A 21,827-nucleotide genomic window follows, 5' to 3' on the forward strand; every position below is an offset into this window, starting at 1 on the left:
GCTGGCCGTAATGTGTAGCGCTAACGTGTGTGGCATGTAACGCGTTAAACATTGTCAATAAATAACCAATAAATTAGCAATGAATAATTAAAGTACCAATAAATTGCCGAGCGCTGGTGAGCGCGTGCCTTGCGGCGACCGCCGAGTGTTCCGAGTACACGCAAAGGTTTTAGCAAAAAAAAAAAAAACTGTGAAACCTTAAAGAGCGAGAAAATGCCGAGCGCTCGTGAGTGCGTGCCTCGCGGCGACCGCTGAGAGTCCTTTGCTCACGCCGTGGATAACAAAACTGGGTGTACACTACCGCTTAGAAAATTCCGTGTGAAAAATTTGATCTTGGGAAAATAGGCTATGGTCGAACAGCAGGCGACGAGCGGTAAATGACAGATACACGGAATTACTACGTACGTTACTTGCGCTACTCATGGCGCTACGTGAAGGTTGCAACTCTCGCGGTTCCTTTATTTCCTGTAACGTTTGGCAAACGAAAGTATGCGTAGTACTTCCATCAAAGCTTACCGAACGTCCAGAATAAAAAGAAAATGCGGGCGCGCAAAGCACTAACGGCCGACTCAAAACTCTACCCGCACGATAAAGTACGAGCTGACCGATGCAGTGCGCCTTAACTACCAGCAGGGAGGAGTGCTCCGCGACAAATACAGGGCTAGAAAATAGCTCGTTTTGGGACCTTTTTAGTCCTGCACATATTATTCGTTTCGTGGCTATGCATGCGATCTAGCTATAATATTACTGCGTGAAGAGAAGTCGACACCCGCAAGTGACTTCACGCAAGGCCAGAGTCATGCTTCCGTTGAGAAATAAAAAAAAATATATGTGTACGCTATTTACGTGGTCGTCCTTGTATCATCTTTGTGGACAGCAAGTTACACGGCAGCATTTGGGCATCTTGGATAACGATAAATGCTGACGTGCGCGTCCTAACCCCGGGCTATCATGTACACAGCGGTATCCGGAGATCTGGGAAGCCCCCAACATGGCGGAAGTGCACGCGGTTCCCGCAAGAGGGCGCCAGTTTTTGCATAAGGTCTATACTTCTAGTTCACTTTAGTTCCGGGTTGCAGCCTCTGCGGCCGATGGCGGCAGCGCGCTGCGATGAGTAGATAGAAGGAACCACTCCTGCAGGGCACTCCACGTTTTTGCTATTGAGTTCCACTACCGATGCGAAGCCCTTCCGCTTGTGTGCGACCTCAACTACGACAAGTTCGTACTTTCCGCACATCGCGCACACGACGCCGCTCACAAGGTCACTCAGACTTCGGAGATAACTGCGCTTGCACCACTCCCGTTGCCGACTGTCTCCCCGCGTTGGAAGGCTGAAACTTCTTCTCCGATGCGCTTACAAAGCTGATAGCGTCACTGATAAAATCAGCCTCGCCTGGTTGAGCCGCGCTCGCAACGCTTGAAGGCGTGTCGCCGTTAGGCCTCGCCTTGCGGGTCGTTCCGGCGTTGGCCGTAATCGTCGCAATGCCGCGACGCTGCCGCTTTCCTTTGTACGGGCGTGAAGTCTGGGACTTGCAGCGATGAAAGTCATGCTTCTTCTCACCGTTCATGATTAACAACACACGATAAGGAAATAGAAAAGATACGCCGAAGTAGCGAACGGAACGACGCAGGCGATGGCGGCTCACAAGCGGCGAAAGCCAATGGCGGTCCCGATTTCGCGTCACGTGATTTAAATACCCAGTGAGAGCTCTCAAAACAAGTGGGAAGAAATATTTTTTTTTATATATTTTACGCGGAGATACGAAGCGGGCGAGCGGTTTGATTGAGAGAAGAAGGCTTTGTCTACCTGTCTCAAGTGACTGAAATGGTGGCCAGCCGCGCTGCCGTGCAGCAAAAACTCTCAAAGACGGCCGAAATTCGGCTGGATTGCGTGATTTCTAGGCTCACCGTGTGTCATTCAGACATGATTTTCACCCGCCGCGGTGGCTCAGTGGCTAAGGCGTTGCGCTGCTGAGCACGAGGTAGCGGGTTCGATTCCCGGCCGCGGCGGCCGCTTTTCTGATGGAGGCGAAAAGCAAAAACGCCCGTGTGTACGAGATTTCGGCACACGTTACAAGATCCCCAGGTGGTCAAAATTAATCCGGAGCCCTCCACTACGGCGCGCCTCATCGCCTGCGTTGCGTCGGCGCGTTAAACCCTACAATCAATCAATCAAGACATGATTTTCACTAAGTTCTCGTTCGTATTTCGTTTTATTTTTATTTTTTTTTTCATGGAAGATCGATAGTCAAAGATGATAATGCAAGTGAAAACAAAAAAAAAACGACATATTTAGAAAAAATGGCGATTTTTCTACCCACGTGTCCCCTTAACAGAACTTGATGCTTAAAGGAGCCATGAAGAGAAAGCACAAGCTTGGTTCATTCAAAAGATTGCCTCGTTAGAATCATACTGACACCACTTTTAATGTAAACTTCGGCCAAATAAGCTACATAATTAGGAAAAAAAAGGGAATGACCATGCGACCCACTAGCTCATTTCCCGCAACAGAACCTATGATGTCATACGAGACACCTCTGCGATTGGCGGAGGGCGGCAAAAGCAAACATAAATTAGGCAGAGCTTATAAGCTTGCCGACCGAGCCATTTGCGCTTAAATTTAGGACACATTATTTTGAAAGCCCAAGAATGGTGGGACAAACAGTGGAAGTTACGAAAACACACGTAAACTTAGAAGTACCGATGTGTATGCTGCTGTTGGCACTGCGCGCACTATGCTTAGTTTAGCTGCACAGGACTGCGGGGCTTTGGGGTTGTTTCAGACGACACTGGCCAATTGACGCAAGCGACGATGTCTTACGTGACTGTATTTGTCGAGCAAACACCATGTTTCACGAAACGATTGTCTCCATGAACAAAACAAGCCAGGTACAAGTACGTTCACAAACAAACCGAAAGCAAAAAACGGCTTGCCGCGGTGTGGTGGCGCCATCTAGGTTCACTAATGGTAAACAAGGCCCTGTAATGTCATTGCAGACCAGGAAAACGCACAATTTAGCGGGAAAATAAAAATTTTAACTAAATTAATTAATTTCTCAGTGAATAAAGCATTGTTTGCATTCGGACAAGCGCTGGCGGCACTATAAAAGACGAAATCTTTCGAATAACACAAACTTGTGTTTTGTTTTCATGGCTCCTTTAAAAATCATGAGCTGTGATGCCTAAACAGGACCTGAAGCTTGAAGAAGGTGTAAAGATCATGTAACCAGGCTATCAACCAAGGAAGATGGGAATATTTTTCTACAGCATGGGCATGCTGTTTACCAGCAGACCAGAGCAGGCCATGCCCTGTGATCCGTTGGATTTTTAACAGGGGAGCTGTTTAAGCTTGAGTTCCAGCTGTGCGGTGCGTCAAAAAGTGTAAGGGGAAGTGGCAAGGAGGAGAGGAGCTGGCGAGCAGGTGTGGGGAGGCACGCGTCAGGGATGGGCTGCGCCTAGTGCTGATGTCAGCTGTGTTCTCCCACTTAAGGGAGACTGCGTGTGCTCAGTGGCAGTGCAGTGTCCGATCAACCGGTAAGGAGGGCTGACCGAAGAAGAGCCAAGACCACCAGCTTCACCGTTTCCTCAGTGTTCAGTTGCAATTTTTTTTTTTGTCTCCCATGGCCAGTTTTAGGAACGCCTTGAACACAACACCGAGCTTCGTTTTAATCAAGAGAGTGCTTGTTCGGCAGCATACGATGCTTTGGGCACTGAGCAATGTCACTATTAAAGGCAACATGTCAATTCCCACGCTGCATTGCTGGTTTTCTGCGGTCAGCAATGATGTAATAGAGGGAGGAACCAAAAACAGGTAGGAGTGTATTGACTCCACGTAGCATCTAAAAGCTGCAATCCGATAGAAACTGGAACTGAGTCTGCCACCAGAGTTTATTTTGCAAGTTCATCGGCAGGTCACAATGGGCAAAAAAATGGAACCCTAGTGGTTGTAGTAAGTGTGAAATTTCACTGCTGGCCATCATTGTCCAAAATGTGGGGAGATAGTGGTATTTGCAAACCTGTTTGTTTAGTTTTTATTTTGATGTGCTTAAATATGACTTCCCCTTCATTGAATAAGAAGTTGTGCCATTCCACCAACTTTTGGCCTTATGCGTGACTTCGAGGAACGCCAACCAGCTATGCATCACAGATGCGATACCAAAAAATGGAATCAAATAAAAAAATGGAATCAAATGGAATCGCCAAAGGAAAGAAAAAGGAGTGTCATAGGATGGGCAGCTTGCGAGAATTGACTTGTTGAAGTTTGAGTGCCTTGGGTTTTCAAACACCCTCAAAAAAGAAACAAATGCAGAAACGTTTGTTCCCACTGTGTGTGATTGAAGGCAGTGGCCGCAATGAATGTGACCACTTGTGCAAAAGTGAAGAGACATGCGGGAATAATGGCCACCGCTGGTTCAATTCAAGCAGGGCAGCCAAAGTAATGGGCCATTGGTAGCAGCCTGTTTCTGCAGGTTTCATTGTGTCCGTTGGGTGTGGGTACAGGACGGTGGGGAGTGCTTGCCCGTTCCCGGGGTGTGTGTTTGATCGTGCTGGCTCCCTCACCCTTGCAGAAGATGAGCCGAGCTGTGACGGAGGCCTTTGTGCGTCTGCACGACGAGGGGCTCATCTACCGCAGCCACCGGCTCGTCAACTGGTCCTGTACCCTGCGCTCGGCCATCTCCGACATCGAGGTAAGCCTCTCTGCTGCCTCCACCGGGTCTGTTGTGCGTCGCGGGTGGCCCAGTGATCTGTCACTGCCCCGTGATTGGCAGACCATGCTCGGCTACAAGCTGAGAAAGGCTCATGGAGTGTATCCCTCTGCCCGATTGATCAACACGCGCACACGATTTGAAGGGATTTGTAAACATTGAAGTGTGGAGTCCCGAGGCCATGTTTCGACCACACTCGGTGCGTTTGCGCGACTTTATGTTGTAGAAAAATAATTTCCAAAGTGCTGTCCTCCTTTATGCATCCTCCTTGCCCATTTCCTATGACGTTTCGTATGACACTTGCTCGAGAAGGCTTAGGTTGGCTGCTCTACTGGGCGGCTCGCCGACCCTCTGACAGAGTCAGTTGGCCGGCCGCTTGCGGGTCGTCGCAATTCGTTCGCTCAACTGAAACTAAGCCACGACAAGATTTTTGTCTGTAAGAATGTGGCTTTAGTTTGTTAGTTTGTAGGCTGTGTCAAGTTTAGTGGAGTCTCTGAAGTCAAAGTAGCTCCACACAAGCACACATGCGATGCTTCACTCTGCTTCACTGGAGCTGTAAGCTGCATATGCCTGTGCGACTGGTATGCCAGTAGGAAACCTAACTGCAATTAAAGGCGGGAGAAGAGTCAGCGAAGTAAATATAGGTTATAAGGAAATAAACTCAACTCTAACTTTTGTCGTAAAGCGTAGAACCACGATACGGGGAGCACTACTTGCGCAGGGTGAACTAGCACAGCAGTCAATAGCATGACCACACATTGCGATCACTTTTCCCACTTTAAGGAACGTAGCCACTAGTGATAGATATTCGTGGAGGTTTGGGGGACGCTCACTGCACAAGCGGTATTCAAAAAATGCTCATCTGAGCTGCTAGGATTGCTGAAACTCAAAAAAAAAAAAAATAATAACAGCCTATACAATACATACTTCATGTTTCCTTCTCAGCATATGTTGGCTTATGGCCGAGTGGTCTAAAGCACTGGAAGTACAGTTAAGCCTCGATATACGCCTCGAGATTCGCGATCGCTGCGCCGCCTGCCGCCGCTTCTCCGCGGCGTTTGCGGGATTAGCGCTGCGTGGCTGATAGGTGGTCATGCAGTGTTTTGGTTTTCTTTCGCTTCTCTTTGCCTTTTCGCGCTCTAAACAACTTGTTATGGTGACGTCTGTAAGCTAACTGCACGTTTAGGGCACTTAAAAAAAACAGCTGCGTCTTGGTAGAGCGCTCTAACGCCAACAAGAGCTACCCGGGGAGGCGGTTCTGCGCGCTTCTTGGCCGCTCTTGCGGGCGTCGGCGATGGCAGCAGCATATCACCGCTGTCACCTTCGAACCCGTCAGCACAAGTGAATTCTATTTATTGTCGCCTCGTTTAGACCTGATATTCTCACTGTAAGAGGTTGGTTCATTTTGCAGCGCAGACAACAAATGCGGCTTTGCTACGAATATGTACGTCGTAGATAAATATGTTTCGGGGACGTGATAACCCAATAGCTGACAAAAACTTGTGCCTTTTATGGGAATATAAGCCACGCGAAAATGTTAAGTACACTCAAAGGCTGTGCATTGTCAGATATGTGCCCACTCATGCCTTATAATAAGAACCAAGGTATATGTTAATGAAACCACGGGAAAATGAATGGTCTGCAAGTAAGGAATAAATAGAATAGTACGGGAATAAAAAAAAAACGAGTGCAGCTTCTGAAATGCTAAAGACGTTTGTTTGAGCAAGGTAGTATTCACCAGACGAACTAGATGCGAAATGCACTGATATTTCGCTAGACATGGGCGGGTGGGGGGGGGGGGGGGTGAGGAGGAGGACGCTCAACTATCGTTGTTTACAAATGCGGAGCGAAATCAACGAATGAACGTTTTAGTAATCACACACACAAGCTGCGTGTTCACTTTTCGTTTGTTTTTCGCCTTGAAAAACGGCTGATCACTCGGCGGACTCATTTTTTGAAGAATACTGGGTAGGCAGTTCACAAGCGATACGAGCCTCGTTGGAAGAGTTGATTGATTGATTGCAGGGTTTAACGCGTCGACGCAACGGAGACGATGAGGCACGCCGTAGTGGAGGGCTCCGGATTAATTTTGACCACCTAGAGCCTTAACGCGCGCCGAAATCTCGTACACACGGGCTCGTTGGAAGAGTGTCGTATCTGATAAGGGTCTCTGATTTCGGTTTATGCTAGATTCTGCAGTCTCCCTGTGTCATGACTCATATGACGGTGTTTCGAAGAAGAGTTTGGTCACGGACGCGGATTACTCTTTAAACCCATCTTCGCGCTTCTCGTGGAGGATAAATGTAACAGATGAATCTTTGCGAGCGCTCACCTCGCTCGGGACAAGATGACCCAGCAATAAATTTGTCGTCGTGTGCTGACTCCGGAGTGTAATTTTGCATTATCCATCGTACTTCTTTGGTACAATGTTTGTGAAATTTATGCCGCATTAGCTTGTTCATGGTACTGATCAATATCTGATATGTGATATTGGCAGGCGTAACTTGCGTGCTGTCAGGTATGAGTGCTCCGCTAGATTTTGTAAGGGCACAAAGTCGATTTACATCATAGTGTGTATGGCCGCAACATGACCATCGGAGGAAAGACTGCTTACGGAGACACAGTCACTAAATTTCAGGGCAGCGGAATTGCAATCAGCTGCATGCAAATGCTGGCTTCGGGACGCCGGCCTGTGACACACGCCTGGCGCTCATATAGATCTCACTAATATCGCGTCATAAACGTTTATACTCTCGTGAACATACCACGCTTGCAAACAGAGTGCCTGCTCCACGTTATGTAAATCGCTGTCTTGAACGAGCCCCAAAAGCAACGGCGACAGGGGGGAGTGGGCCGGGGACTCCCGCGCCTGCTTTCGAAACGGGCCGCTAGGGGGATTTCAGTGGCGCCCCTACAGGCCGCGCTCGAGGCGTATAGCAAAGCTATACTTGGAGGCGCGAATTTCGTTAAATCGCGAATTTCTTAAAATCGAGGTTTCGATTTTACAGTTCACTTAACCAGTTATTGAGGTTTCACAACCTTTCCCATCGCCCAGAAACAACTGCTATGTAGTTACCTCTCCACTTTAAACGAAATTTGTGCTAAAACCCTTTTGCGAAAATTGTGTGAATGAAGATTTTTAACACTTCGGCAATGTAATTCGGATAGCCGACAATAGTTCATGTGTCGGCGTAAAACTGGTGTTTTTCCGCAACGCCTCATCAGATATGATAGCAGATCTCACTAGGTTTCCACTTTGTTTTCTTTTTTTTTTTTTCGGTCACTACTAAACGCCGCTGTTAGTCAATTGAACCCGCATCCGTGCCCCGTGAACTTCACCTCAGTGAGGTGCTGGTTTGAAGTTACGCCTTTTTTCGTCCGTTCAGTGGTAGGCTTTAGGCGTGGCAGGCCGACAGCGGACAGGTGTTATGAAACCTTCGAGTGACTTTTTTTTATGTACAAAGGCTCTGCAGTATGGGCGCGTGATGCAACCACGACACTGGAGATAAAGCCATGATTGTGATTTGAGCAGTGTACTCGTGGAGCAGTGCTTATGTGCTCCCACCAAAGTGGAAGGCTTACATTAAATGTCTCACGGCCAAATTCCATTAAGCCATTAGTTTTATGCCCACTGAGCCCTAAAGAAACCAATCTCTCTGAATTGCAGCTGTCAAATGAACACGGGTGACGCAAAGATGACCACGTTCAGAGAGCAGTTTATTGCCACCAGCACTCGAAGTTCAGGCAATAGAAGTCCGTAAGCGGTGCTTGGAGTTTCTTGACCAGGGCGGGCTTTATGTGAAGCTTGTATGCTGACAGCACTAACAAGGTTTGCTCTTAAACATTCGCCTGAGCAACGCCGCCTGCATAAACAGTCGGCAATTGCCTGCGTGCCTCCACAGAACGTCGATGGCATCCATCACTTTGGTGGCTGTCTGTTTCACCGGCACTTCCTCAGTCTCTTGTTCGGAGCACTTTTCTTTTCCTTGGAGTGTTCATGCTGCTTACAAGACTCACGTAATGATGCAAGAACAAAATATTAATGTGGTTATCAGCGAGCACAACCTAGAACAGCGGCACCGTGAGCAAAGAGGCATAGAAAAAAAAAACTTGAGGCTTCAGCAGTCTAAGCACAGAGGGTGCTGGCATAGGCGATGATGGAGATGTCAAAATGGTGGACACACTATTAAGCCGTCTATGACAGCTAGCAGTTTGAGCAGCTTCTTTCATCACTTTCAATTGTTGTCAACCGTAGCTTTCACCGTTTTTTTTTCGCTTCAGTCTTTTGAGAGTTGGTGCCAGTACTGGATGTCTCAACCGGGCTCTGAGAAGCAAAACAAGACGTGCCTCGACTGGAATCTCGTTCTTGCGTTTTTGCCGTGACTTCGTTACATCGGAAGTGCCACACGAAATTACTTCGTAAAATCGGAATAAAAGTACATGCATTTAGCAAAATTTTGATAAGAAACTTGAGAAAAAAATTTATTATATTGCCAATTTCGTTAAATCGGGGTTCGTTATGTCGAGGTGTAACTGTAGTGCATCGCAGTGAGCAGGTTCAGATCCTCGATGGGGGTTTTTTTGTTAATTTTTTTTGGTTAGGTGATGTTTTCTACACTGCATTCACCATTTTGCGCTGCAGCCACCATTGCTCCACGAGCGAGCTGGCAGACTATGTGCAGACTGTGTGCAGACTGACAGTGACGTGCTTGTGACTTCTTGTTGGCGTAGTGTTCACATAAGCACCGACAGCTTGCAGGCATAGTGCCAAATCAGCCGATTATGTTATGATACTAAGCTGTGCTGGCAGGCCTGTCTGATCCATTCTACAGCCGACAGCATGGCAGAAGCGCCGTATGCAGATTTCAAAAAGACATCGAGATCAACCAATGAAGTTGGATGCCAAGCATGTTGTTGCGCAGAACTGAAACCAAAGCTGGTTTGAATTCCAGTCTTGGACGTTGTCCCATCACATTGCATCTCGAATATGTGTCATTGCTGTTAGTTGTTGTGGCCGCCGCAAATGTCGCATGGTATTTTGTCCTCTTGCAGGCTTTATAAAAAAACGCTTCTTTATCAACCGAATAAACGATGCGAAGTGTGTTTGTTTGAGCCAGTCTATGCAATGGAAACAAAAACAGAAGTTTGACAAATTCACTTCAGTGTCCTTTTAATGCATGACATCGTCTGCGTTTCCTCGCTTTGTTTGTTGTTGTGCTAGTAGTTTATTAAAATTATGGGGGGGACATGTGTAATTGTTGATGTGTAGAAGTACGGATGGCCGAGTGGTAGGAAGTGACTACAGTCGAATCCCGCTACAACGAAATTGACGGGACGTGCGAAAAATTTCGTTGAAGCGAAAATTCGTTGAGGCGAAATCTGCCCCAACACACCACGGAAAGGCCAGAAAAATAGCCCCGTGCGTTTCCGCAACATTGGCAGCATAATACAATGTTTAGAAAAAGGAGTGACGCGCAATAACTCATGTTTACTCGGATAACAAACATACCAATGGTTATCTGTTTTTTCACCACCCAAAGAACGCGTTACGGAGGGGGGTGAAGATATGCAGGTGCAAAACGTATCGCTGTACAACAAGGCGTGTCCACCGAGCTGATTACTTGCAGATAGCTGCTAGGCCGTGGGAAGCCCCACTCTTGCTTGTGGCAGGAGAAGTGCCGTTATCTTATCCTCTGACAGGGCACGGCTGCTACTGACCTTGGCAGGCAAGACGCGCGCGCTTGCATTTAACAGGACCGCGCGCTCGCGACTAAGATAGGATGACTAGGCTTTAAGACCAAACGTGCAAACATGATTTTCGCTCTTGGCTATGAAGAATGGTAGAAGGAAAACGGCAAGGACAGCTGCTCACAACGCATACATGACGGCACCGCGCCAGCAGCGGAGCACATTCATGCAATTTCAACTGGATACGGATTGGCTGTAGCTCTGGGGCTCCGCCTTGGCGAAACGGGCCTGCGCCTCGTGTAAAGACGGCCAGCCACATCGTTATCACCATCAAGCAATGGCGTGCGCCTATGAGTTATTTTTTGTTTGGTTTTGGGTGGCGGTGTGGTCGCAACGCGCATTTTCGGTGAAACTAAGCGTCCTGAATGTATAAAAAGTTACAGATAGCTGGCGCTATGCTTATTTTATTATCAAATAATTGTTCAAACCCAGCCCAAATCATCGAAAATTTCGTTGAAGCGAAAGCAAGCCTGACAAATGGTTCGTTGTGGCGAGGACTTTGTTGCATTGACTTCTATGGCTAGCTGACAGGGAATTGGAAATATTTCGTTGAAGCGGCGTTCGTTGTAGCGGGGTTCGACTGTACCGCGAACAGGAGTAGGCCATCAGGCCTGCGAAAGACATGAGAACATGCCGAGCCGTTTGCCCTGGACGAACAGTGTTTATTTCCACAAACCGGCCACTTGCCGCTGGGCCAGGCTTGCACGGCTGAACCCAAAACTATCAGCGCCGCGTGTGGGCGCTGCACATGGGCTAACATTGTAACAGCAGTGTTCTAAGTCAGTGGTTCTCAAGCATGTTGGTCCCAGGGAACCCTGCTAAGTTCCGTTAAGTGCCAAGGAACCCCCCCCCCCCCCCCCTTCCCCCCCTCCCACTATTTTTCATTCCGTTCATGCTACATTAACGTGCAATAAATTCAAAAGCAAGCAAGGGTATCGTTTTTTTTTTCCCGTCGACTTTACGCGAATGCGCACGCTAGCGGCACCTATCTCCAAACAGGAGAAATGCGCATGGGGGTAATATAAGGCCGAGATTCAAGTGCAATAGTTTAACCACGTGGCCAGTTTTCGGAGTCTGGCTGGCTACAAGCTGCTGGCGAGATTTATTGCGCAGCTCGCGTGTTTCTGTTATGCGACGAGATGTGCTTACTGACACTCGGGCGTGAGTAATGGAGGTTCCTTAAATCGATCGCACCTCAAGCTCACCATATAAGACTTTGCGACTGCGGAACCAGAGAAAATTTATCAGTGGCTCGCGGAACCCTGAGGAGGGGCCTGCGGAACCCCTAGGTTCCGCGGAACCCACTTTGAGAAACCATGTTCTAAGTACCTGCAGTCAGGCACTCTTTGCTCTGCACGGAGAACAACCGGCTGTAGTGAGGGTGCACGGTGGCAACTTTCGTTGTTCATAAAGGAGTACTGACATGAAATTTTCGTGTTTGCTGCTATGGGTGCCTACTAGCCCAGTGATCATAGAATGGCACATTAGATGATCGACTGGAGCGTAAATAAATATTTACAGCCTCATTTATTTGTGTCCACTTCGGTTTTGACTGAACCAACAGCGAGATGGCTGCCCCTGTGATGCCGGTGGCGGCATGCGTAAACCCCAACACTGTGACATAAAGCAGCACAGGGCAGAGTAGCAATTGCCTTGGCCACAGCACGGGGGCCCTGACGTTGGCAGTTTGGGGCGCTCAGTCCGTCGTGCTGATGTCGATGCCCAAAGGGCGTCCGTTTGGAGCTTTCTCGTGCGCGTGAATTGAGTTAAACTATGTGCTGTAGTGAATGGTTGTAGCCGAAGCTTGTTTGGAGATATCTCCACATACAAAGAGAGCCTTTGACATGGTTGTCTCAGCTTTGAGATCTCTGTCAGCTGGACACAGCCATTGTCCGGGTTCGCTGGCATTCGGTGCACTTACGGAGGAAAGCGCCATTTTGGGAGGACGACGGGGTTTCCCGGTGGGTGAGTGACCCTGCTGCCGTTCCCAGGTGGACAAGAAGGAGCTGGCCGGCCGAACGCTGCTGCCTGTGCCGGGCTACAAGGACCGGGTGGAGTTTGGCGTGCTCGTCTCCTTTGCCTACCTGTTGGAGGGCGACTCAGGTCAGTCGGCTTCCCCAGCGAGCCAGTTGGGGCACCACTGGTGGGTGTCTGCGGCAGGAAGTGACGCTGCTTTCAGCTTTGTTGATCTCACCTGGAGGGGTAGCATAGTCTGGGTATGGCGAGCAGTAATTACCACAGCTCCCCTGATCAGAGAGGAAAAAGAGAAAAGCACTCAGCAGCGGCAGTTCTGGGGGCATCCAGGCAAGTTGTAGTGTATTTGCTAGTACAGTCTACGCTCGTTACAGCGGATCCGGCAACAACGGACTTTCGGTTACAACAGACCATTTCTGTTGGTTTGTCTGGTCCCCATGCATTTTAAATGGAGTCCACTCCGCTCATAACGGACCCGGCTAGAGCAGACTATCGGCTACAACAGACTAAATTTTGGGCGAAAATTGTTTCGACTGAATGTTTATAGCGGACTTCCGCGAGGCCGGCATCCGATGTGCTTTTTCTTTGTTTATTTTGGCAAGAAAACTTTTATGTCTGGCAACATTGCTGGCAGCCGGGTCGTTGGCGCAGCCAAGCCAAGCCAGTGCTAGTGGCTTTTTTTGTTAGAAATGTAAGAAACAGCGCAAAGGACAGGACGTAGATTAGACGACAAACAGTGCCGCGTGTTTGTCGTCTAATCTACGTCCTGTCCTTTGTGCTGTTTCTTACATTTTTAAACATGCACCAACCAGCCCACTTGCTCCCCGTTCTAAGATGCTTTTTTTGTGGGTGTGCGACCAGCGCCAGGGTAGCTGATTTCACTCTCCGATAAATTAAGCGTAATTAACGCTGTCGAACATGGGGAAAAACAGGCTGACATCGCCAAAAGTACAGGCCTGTCTAAGCAGACGGTCCGCTGTACCATCAAGAACAAGGCCGGTGCCGATAAACGCGACTCCGATGAGATTGAAAAAAGTGGTGCACTCGGAGGCGAGTCTGCCCTCGTCAGTTTTTTTATGTAATAAAAAACTCGGGTTAAGTCAAGTTCGGCTTTTATTATTCCCACGCATGCATCGTTCCCGTTCCGTTCGGTGAAAAAGGTTAGAAATGCCTCAAGTAGGGGTTGTTCCCCATCCATTGTGTGCAATCTGCTGGTAACCGTGCGCAGTCCAACTGGTCTAACTTTCGATTTTACAGCTGTACATCATCAAATTATTTCATTACAGCTGTTTCAATGACCAGACTAAAATCGCTAAAAATCTGGAAGCTGCCTTGAGGGAACGTCAGGCAGCGATACAATTTATTTGCCGAATGGTTTCGGGTAAACCTGCCTCGTCGTGAGGGGATTTAGAAGAGCCTAGCTAATGCTGATGGCCACAACTGATGTTTTATAGCTGGTTAATAATTGCGCATAGTTATATTCTTGCTTTATTTGCTCAGCTTATCATGCGTCTTTACACGCTTGACCGCAAGCGCTAGGCCTTTTCTAAGTGTCGGTTCTAAGCTTTGGAAACGGTGTTTACGCGATTCTTTGCCCTGACGCGAACACTGTGCAGAGGTGCTGCAGGTGTGTTGAAAGAACAAAGTTGTACTATGCATATGCAATATCGGTCAAAGTACCCACTTTTGGACTCATACTCCCCCCCCCCCCTGTCGGATACTGCATACTTCGGCTACAGCGGACATTTTTTTCCGGATTCAGAGGGTCCGTTGTAACGGGCGTAGACTGCAGTGCGCATTCGCACAGCACCATTATCAGTGTGGCCATAGTTCACTTACTTCCATCAGGAACGTACCTGGTGGCCAGCCTGAACTGCATGGCACTGCGAGTAGTGTCAAGTGCTCTTCCGAGGCCCAGGAGAGTGGGAGCGGGCCTGGCTAGTAAACCAGGTGTGCCAATGCCTGGACTGCAGGGGAAGAAGTGGTGGTGGCCACGACGCGCATCGAGACCATGCTGGGGGACAGCGCGGTGGCCGTGCACCCGCAGGACCCCCGCTACAGCCACCTGCACGGCAAGTACGTCGTGCACCCCTTCTGCGACCGCCGACTGCCCATCGTGTGCGACCAGTTCGTCGACATGCAGTTCGGCACAGGTGGGCACCCCTCTCTGGCTGGCCTTCGCATTGCGGGGGTGAGAGTTTCGGGGGTGCCATCGCTTGCGATTGGCAAATACTCGTTGGCCGATTGGATGAAAGGCTCAGTGAGTGACCTCTCACCTTTCCCCTTCTGCCATGTCAGGCAGGGCCTTATGGGGAACACAGCGAACATCGGTACTGTAACGGAAGCCGCGACATAGCCAAGTAACAAGGCTTTGCATCACTTCCTGCCCCAGTATAGCGAAACAGATTCGTTTGTAAGTTCAGTGCAAAACAGCTCGTGCGAGTGGAAATCAAATAAATGTACAGTGTAGACCACTTATGACGTATGCCACGGGAGCCGCAAAAATCCACACTGTAAGCAGTACTGCACTATAACCAAAACATGCGCGAATCCAACCACATCGCAACCTACCTCTCAAGTCAACCTTTATTTATCATCACTGAAAGTCACAGCACTTAAAAGCAAAGGCCAGGTCTTTATAGCGTGTTTTTTTTTTTTTTTTTTTTTTTTCATAGCAGCCGCTGCTGCAGGGTCTTACATATTGCAAGCGCAGTCTTGCAAACAGTGAGCACTGCTTTAACTTCCGTTGTGTTTGTAGGATCGTGGCTGCATTTTTAGCGTCTATGAACAGATTCCACGGAACGTGATAAGAATGCCAGCGGGATTTTTTTACCCCACCTTGTGTTCACGATGCCGAAAGCAGCTGCTTATCAGCGCTGCGTACTGGTGGTGGAAATCTTTCACTTCGCATGGCTCGCTTGTTCGGAAAAAGAAAGAGTGGTGGTTTATCTGCACAACGTTCTAAAGCGTGAACCGCATGGAGTGATTTCTTCTCGCAAAAACATGCAGTGCACGCCACAGGTGCGGCAACGTCGGCCTGGTTACAACTGGTGCAGCACGGTAAGCGGTGGCAACATGGCGTTGGCCCTGGCCGTGAAGTGGTGCGGACAGCTCCAGCGACTGCATCTAACAACTCACTGAAATGCCGCAAGAGACGCAAGCCAGGATGCTCACACAAGAAATGAGCTGATACTGTATTTATTCGAATCTAGGCCGGCCCCGATTCTAAGCCGACCCCCGAAAGTGCGAAGCCACGAAAAAATAAAAAAAATAATAGCCCTTAACGTAGTTGCAGAAGCTAAACAAAAACTACATCCACTGCAGAAACTCTGGCCATGGTATTTGTTTTTCTTGGAGAGCCTTTCAGTTTGATCATATGCAAATGTCGTTTCAAATCGCGCGCCATCAGCCGCAAAGGGTTCGCACAACATCCGACAGATGGCGACGAGTGTACTGGCTAGTAGGAAGACGCATTGAAACATCCCCCTCGCGAGGGGCACGATCAAATGCAGAGCATTTCCGGGGGCGCACGACGTTAAGTAGTTTGCGTTACGTTAATGCTGTTGCACTTGTGGCAACTGCTGACGAGAGAGCGCTCGTCAGCAGTAATTTGAATGAGTCAAGGATATAAGGCGCGTCCGTAGCCTCCAATTCTTTGTAGCGCAGTGGTTAGAGCACAATGTACATTGCGTTCCGCCCGCAGGGTCGAGGGATCGAAACCTGGCGCCGGATAGTATTGCTTTTTTTTATATAGTAGGGAGGGGTGCGGTGCGGACTACGGACGCCAACGCGGGTGACATCGTGAGTTACTGAAATGCTCTGCATTTAAAAAAACTTGCCTCGAATGTAGGCTGAACAAAAATGCGAGGTCAGCGTTCACAAAAAGAAAACACGTTTATTGAACATGAAGATGCGGTGCTGGAACTCAATCAGTTTCTCTTCAAAATCACTGGGCAACTTCTGGGCGATTGAGGTTCGACGACGGAAGCTAACGCCGAAGCGCTTCATGAATTTCTGTAGCCAGCCCCGACTGGCTTTGAAGTGTGCCCGCAATAAGCCTCGTTCCCTTGAAAGCTCCCTTGCTTTTGCCTGGAGCACTTCCGTCGTTACTGGAAGGGCAGCTGCTCGCTGCGTCCGAACGAAGTCAGCCAATGCCATCTCTGTTTTGTGGTGACGGCCTTCTCGTGGTCCGGTGAATGCCATCCTCGTTGCGGCACATGCAAATATCCTGTCCCATTGCATCCTCCAACGACGGACATTGTTTTCATCCACGCCGAAGTCTCACCCAGCTTGAACGTTCTACAATTCCGCAGCTAAAACAACTTTTCTTTTAAAAGCGGCACTATAATGGCACCGCTTGTTTGGTGCTATTGCGCTGTCAAAACCAAACGCCACACCACATGCAGGCCACTATCCGCACAGTTCAAAATGGTGGCATCGCCCCCAGCTATGGTCCCTTAACTACTGGCTCGTCTAGTAATGGCTACAATACTTTCTTTTCTGGGTGGCGCTAGTTGCGCGCCACTTCCCTCAATTTCACTTGGAAATTGGCGGGTGTTTCAAAATCCTCGAATCCAAGCTGACCCTGGAGTTTGATATATCAGTATTTAAAAAAAAACTATCGGCTTAGAATCGAATAAATACGGTAATATAGGTGAAGAGAGGAATATAAACTGCCATCACGTTGCTTGTGAAAGCGCCCACCAAAAAACACCCTTCTGGTGCGACTAGCCGGATATCCCGCCATTAGGTGCGCATCTCCCCATTGGTGCAAGTTGTCAGGCTGCCACGCAAAGAAGCCACCGCGAGCAATCGTCGACACGAGCGTGAAAAAAACGCAGGCGCAATGCCGACGTGCACGGATCGTGTGTGAAAACGGGCCATGCGTTTCACGCATAGTAGAAACATTTTGCCGCGTGCAGACGGAGACGGGGGTCGCTATCTTCTGAGATGCGTCAAGCAAGGTCAGTTGTGGTTATCACGTACGCGTGAACTAAAGGGTGCCTATTCTTTTCTCGTGTGTCGAAGTTAGAGGAGAGCAAAGGGTGCGCGCTGCGTCAGATGGCAGATTTCATCCTTTCTTTTTTTCTTTTCCTACCCTAAAACGATGCCCCAGCTGCACCGGTCGATCAGCAGTCCCGCCAAAAAACCGCACTATAAATGGTATTGTGCTTCGGCCAACCGCATTTTAAGCGGTATGCTTATGCATTTAGTTCTATGGGAGGTGAACCGGTCGTCACGAAAACCCACGTTATATCCGGTCCCTCACTATAAGCATTTACGTTATAAATGGTCTACACTGTACTTTGAAGGACATGTTTTTTTCCATGAACAAGTTTGGATGCAGCGGAACGACAGTGACCTGTATGGCGAGTCAAGTGCAAAAAATGTATGCCATGGATTACTCTGCAAACTGTGAACAGCCTTGAAAGAGGGATTAGGCAATTGCATGTACATACCAGGTGTGAATTTTCGATTGAATGAACGTTTTAATGCAGTGAAACCCTGATAATACAACTTTCAAGGAACCGGACAAGAGCGTCCTATGACCGGGGACGCTCTCGTGCGGTTAGTGCACCCCTAGTAGGTGGTCTCACGTGACAGCTGGGTTAAGAACTTATTTAAACTACTATGTTTAGTGCATTTTCGCATAATTTGCGAACCCCAAGCTGCAATCCCAAGTATCTATAAAAAGGACTGCGAGTTGGGTGTGTTGGTAAAGGTTCACATTGGGAAAAATGCAAACAATACTTGGACAAGAAAGAAGACAGGACGGAGCGCTTGGACAAGGCAGAAGACAGGACAGAGTGCTTTGTCCTGTGTTCTTTCTTGTCCAAGTATTGTTCGCATTTTTATATGAAAAGAATGCATATTTTGTTCCCCCCTCCCTCCTGTGGCGTCTGCGCTAGCCCACTAGCCATGCGCCATGTGACCCCCGTGCTGTCCGGCGCTAGCCCGCCAGCCCTGCATCTCCCGCACGCAAGATAAGCTGGAAAGGCTGATGCGGCCAAGCAAATTGAGAAGGGAAAAGGCGAAAATGGGAAACTGCCGAGGCCACAAGCAAGTCATACAGGGAAGGGCAAGCCGTTGCTGGCTAGAACAGAAGCAGTTAGATACAAGACCATGAACGAAAGTGTTTCCGGGACCCAAACACATGGACTTACCTGCTCTGCTGTTGAATATGACTAATGAAGTCTATGTTTCGTGCTTTAAGGTATGTTGCCACCTTTGAAAAGACATTTTTTTTTTTATATTTTTTTTTCTTATTACATTTTGGGAGCTTCTAAACATTCCAAAATGGTTTGCAGAAAGAATCATGTTCTTACCCGAGTTGGTTCGAAAGTTGTAGCCAAAATTGTGACATCTGGTGAATCGTTCTGAAACGGAAACTAAAGTGGTGTAGAAACAGAAACTGATCATGCAGTGACTATCAGCAGTGTATATTGAAAATTGTATGGTATCTTTTAACCTGATATGTAAAAGATTATTCAAAGACAATTTGTCAGGCTTCCTGTTTCTAAACATTGCTTTAAATTTCCGTAATGGGGATGCAATACCCCACAGAAGTCCCTGTTGTTCACTTTGCGCGTGCTTTATGTTCCCGCTGTGAATGTTACCATGTTCATCATTTTGATAGGTATAATTCTTTGTAGAAAAAGTAATAACATAGGCTGAATGTTTTAATAAGACACATAGTCAAGTCCAGGCTAAAAAGGCAACAGTAGCGAAAGTTTCGTGACAATCGGAACACAGTGAATGCTCCAACCGAAGACCATGTGGATGTGAATGTATCCAAGAGTGCTGCTAGGCTTGGGAAATTGGAGAACAAATGTGAGGTGCCTCTGCGAGAACCTTTGCTGCAAAGTAATAGGAGGACATATAGCTATGCGGACCCTATCATCTGTGGGGCATCAGCTGGGGCATCATTTTAGGGTCGTAAAAAAGAAATAAAAAGAGATGGCATGAGCCATCTGATGCAGCGCACGCTCCCCGCTCTCCTCTACCTTAGATACAGAAAAGGCAAAAATGGGCACCCTTTAGTTCACGTGTTCCGTTTGCACTCATGTAATAACCACCTCTGCCCTTTCTCTTGGCACACCTCAAAGATAGCGAGCCCTCGTGCGCACTGCAAGTTGTTTCCATTAGAATGTTGTGCACTTTCCCTTTTCAAACATATAGAAATGTTCAGCAGTGCGCTTGATTTTTACCCACCCAGCAAAACCTCTGACACTCACTGGAGCCACAGCTTACGTAGTCATTGCTAGAGTTGCCTCTGGTAATCTGTAATTGGGAATAGGGATTAATCATTATCACCGACTCTAGCTAGTCAGTGAGTGAAGTCGGTTTGGCCGGTTGGGTACAAATCAAGACCGGCTGCTTTCAACGCGAGTTGTAAAGTTGGTGTGACAGTGACTGTGGCTAGTCATTGAACGGAAGCAATTTCGCCGGGGGGGTACACACCAACACATACTGCTCTCAACAAGAGTTGAGAGTGAGAGGTGGATGGCGAGCGTGGAACGTGTCTGATGTATCTGTAGCCCATGGGTTTAGGGTGCACCCCACGTATCTTTAGACACGACGGGGGAAAAAAAAAAAAGAGAGAGAAAAATATCTGGCTTGCATTCTTATTCCGTTGTGTCGCCGGCATAAGCCGGGCTTCTTCCCTCCCTGTGGCCTCTGTTCATCTAGATGCTAAGAAACGCAGAGGTGCTTTCTCAAAACACTCGCGGTTTCTAAGACCTTGCAGTAGCATCTGATGTAAAAAAATGAGATGAAATGAAGACCATGTCTCTGTTTTTAGGTGGTCTTCTATTTTCGTGGCTCCCGTGACATACGTTCTAAGCATTCCAAACTGTAGTTGAAAACACAGTCAGCAATATTTGTCTTGGTGCTACCTACTACCGATTGTCGTAGAGCTGGTCACGAGGGCAGTATTTTCTGAGTGGAGCCACAAACTTGGGCAGTCACCCAGGGGGAGGCCGTCGGCAATGGCCCCTCAATGTGGCTGTTTGCAGAGGCAGGTCCAACAGGAAGCTGCCCCTTGGTGACAGGTTGTTGACTGCATAGAGTTTCATACAAATAACTAGAGGGGAAACTGGCGCTAGTGTCAACGCGAACATGGCAGCGGCGCTTACGCTTCAATGGGAATGATGGGTATTTGTGGAACCGGATTGCGTAGGATCAAAACGGGCTTATGGCTGCGCAAATTGTGTTTTTTGACAAAAAAGCACTTATTGCCCGGTTCTCCGTTTATAAATTACATAGCAAACAAGAAAGTTAGTGGCGAAAAACTGTTTTTTTACGAAATAAAACAGCGCGTTTAAATAAAAAGCAGACGCGGAGTGGAGAAGGTTTGTGGAGCAGGTTTGCCATTTTTCGCCAACTACAGCAGGACGCGGACTTCTTTAAAAACTACTTGTAAAAGTTTCGGCGCTGGTGGTTTGTAATAGTAAGATAATTTTTGTGCTCATAAGAAAAAAGAAACCGATTACCTTTGGAGAAGTTATATAGTGACATACATCAAGCTGCGTTCCTATCAGCCGCCGCTGCTGCTGTTCTACGCCGTAGGAGCCGGCGTTCGCACGAAAGGTGTGGCTGTTCCAACTGATTCGCATCCATCGTCAGCTTTGACCAGCTTTGACAATGCATTGCTCTGCCGAATGAGCAGCGCCGCAACTCCTAATTAGCAGACAACTTCGCCGCACAGAGCGCCGTCATTTGTGTTTACATGCTCGCTGTCCGGCAATGCATTGATAACCCACCCAATTCGCAACTCTGGTTATAAAATATTCCAATCAGGGCGGGCGTCATTGCACGCGAGGCATGCAGTTCAAGGTGAAACGTATTTTTGATCACTCCTCCCAACATTCCGCCTAGGGAAATGCGTTCATGTAAATCCAACACGAAAACGAAACTGCCTGCAATCCATAGTACGTTCCGTGAGCCATCGAGCGCCAATCCGAATCCACAACTACCCATCACGCCCATTGAGGCGTACGATCGCAGCGCCAGTTTCCCCTCTAGTTATATTGTAAGAAACTCTATGGTTGACTGTCCTGCAGTGGCTGTGGGAAATGGGAGGCTGACTTGCTGCTGCGCTAATAGAGAAACGTAAGCCACTGGTGTGCAAGTGGTGAGGGCGATTCATTTGCGGGGCCGCTCATTTTGCGTCTGTGGGGAACTGTTCCCTTGTGTGAGACTGCCCTCATGGGCCCATGGCGTTTCAGGGGCTGTCAAGATCACCCCAGCACACGACCACAATGACTACGAGGTGGGCCAGCGGCACAACCTGCCCTTCATCACCGTGATTGACGACGACGGCAACATCGGCCCCGGCTGTGGAGAGTTTTCGGTGAGCTACTCTCCGCTGAAGGGGGCAGCAGTGCTGGGCATCGTTCT

At 48.4% G+C, this 21,827-nt stretch overlaps 1 protein-coding gene across 1 annotated transcript in view; it reads left to right on the forward strand.

Annotated features, from left to right (window-relative positions):
* The window catches only part of LOC144177168 (valine--tRNA ligase-like), a 93,273-nt gene that overhangs the window by 26,969 nt on the left and 44,477 nt on the right, over positions 1 to 21,827 (forward strand). The window contains exons 6-9 of the mRNA XM_077705252.1: positions 4,569 to 4,688; positions 12,446 to 12,557; positions 14,402 to 14,581; positions 21,656 to 21,780. Coding sequence (XP_077561378.1) covers positions 4,569 to 4,688; positions 12,446 to 12,557; positions 14,402 to 14,581; positions 21,656 to 21,780 — 537 coding nt within the window. The remainder of the gene's footprint in view (positions 1 to 4,568; positions 4,689 to 12,445; positions 12,558 to 14,401; positions 14,582 to 21,655; positions 21,781 to 21,827) is intronic.

This window comes from Haemaphysalis longicornis, unplaced genomic scaffold (genome assembly GCF_048455015.1).
Source record: "Haemaphysalis longicornis isolate Haplotype H1 unplaced genomic scaffold, Haemaphysalis longicornis Haplotype H1 scaffold_1, whole genome shotgun sequence".
NCBI lineage: Eukaryota > Metazoa > Arthropoda > Arachnida > Ixodida > Ixodidae > Haemaphysalis > Haemaphysalis longicornis.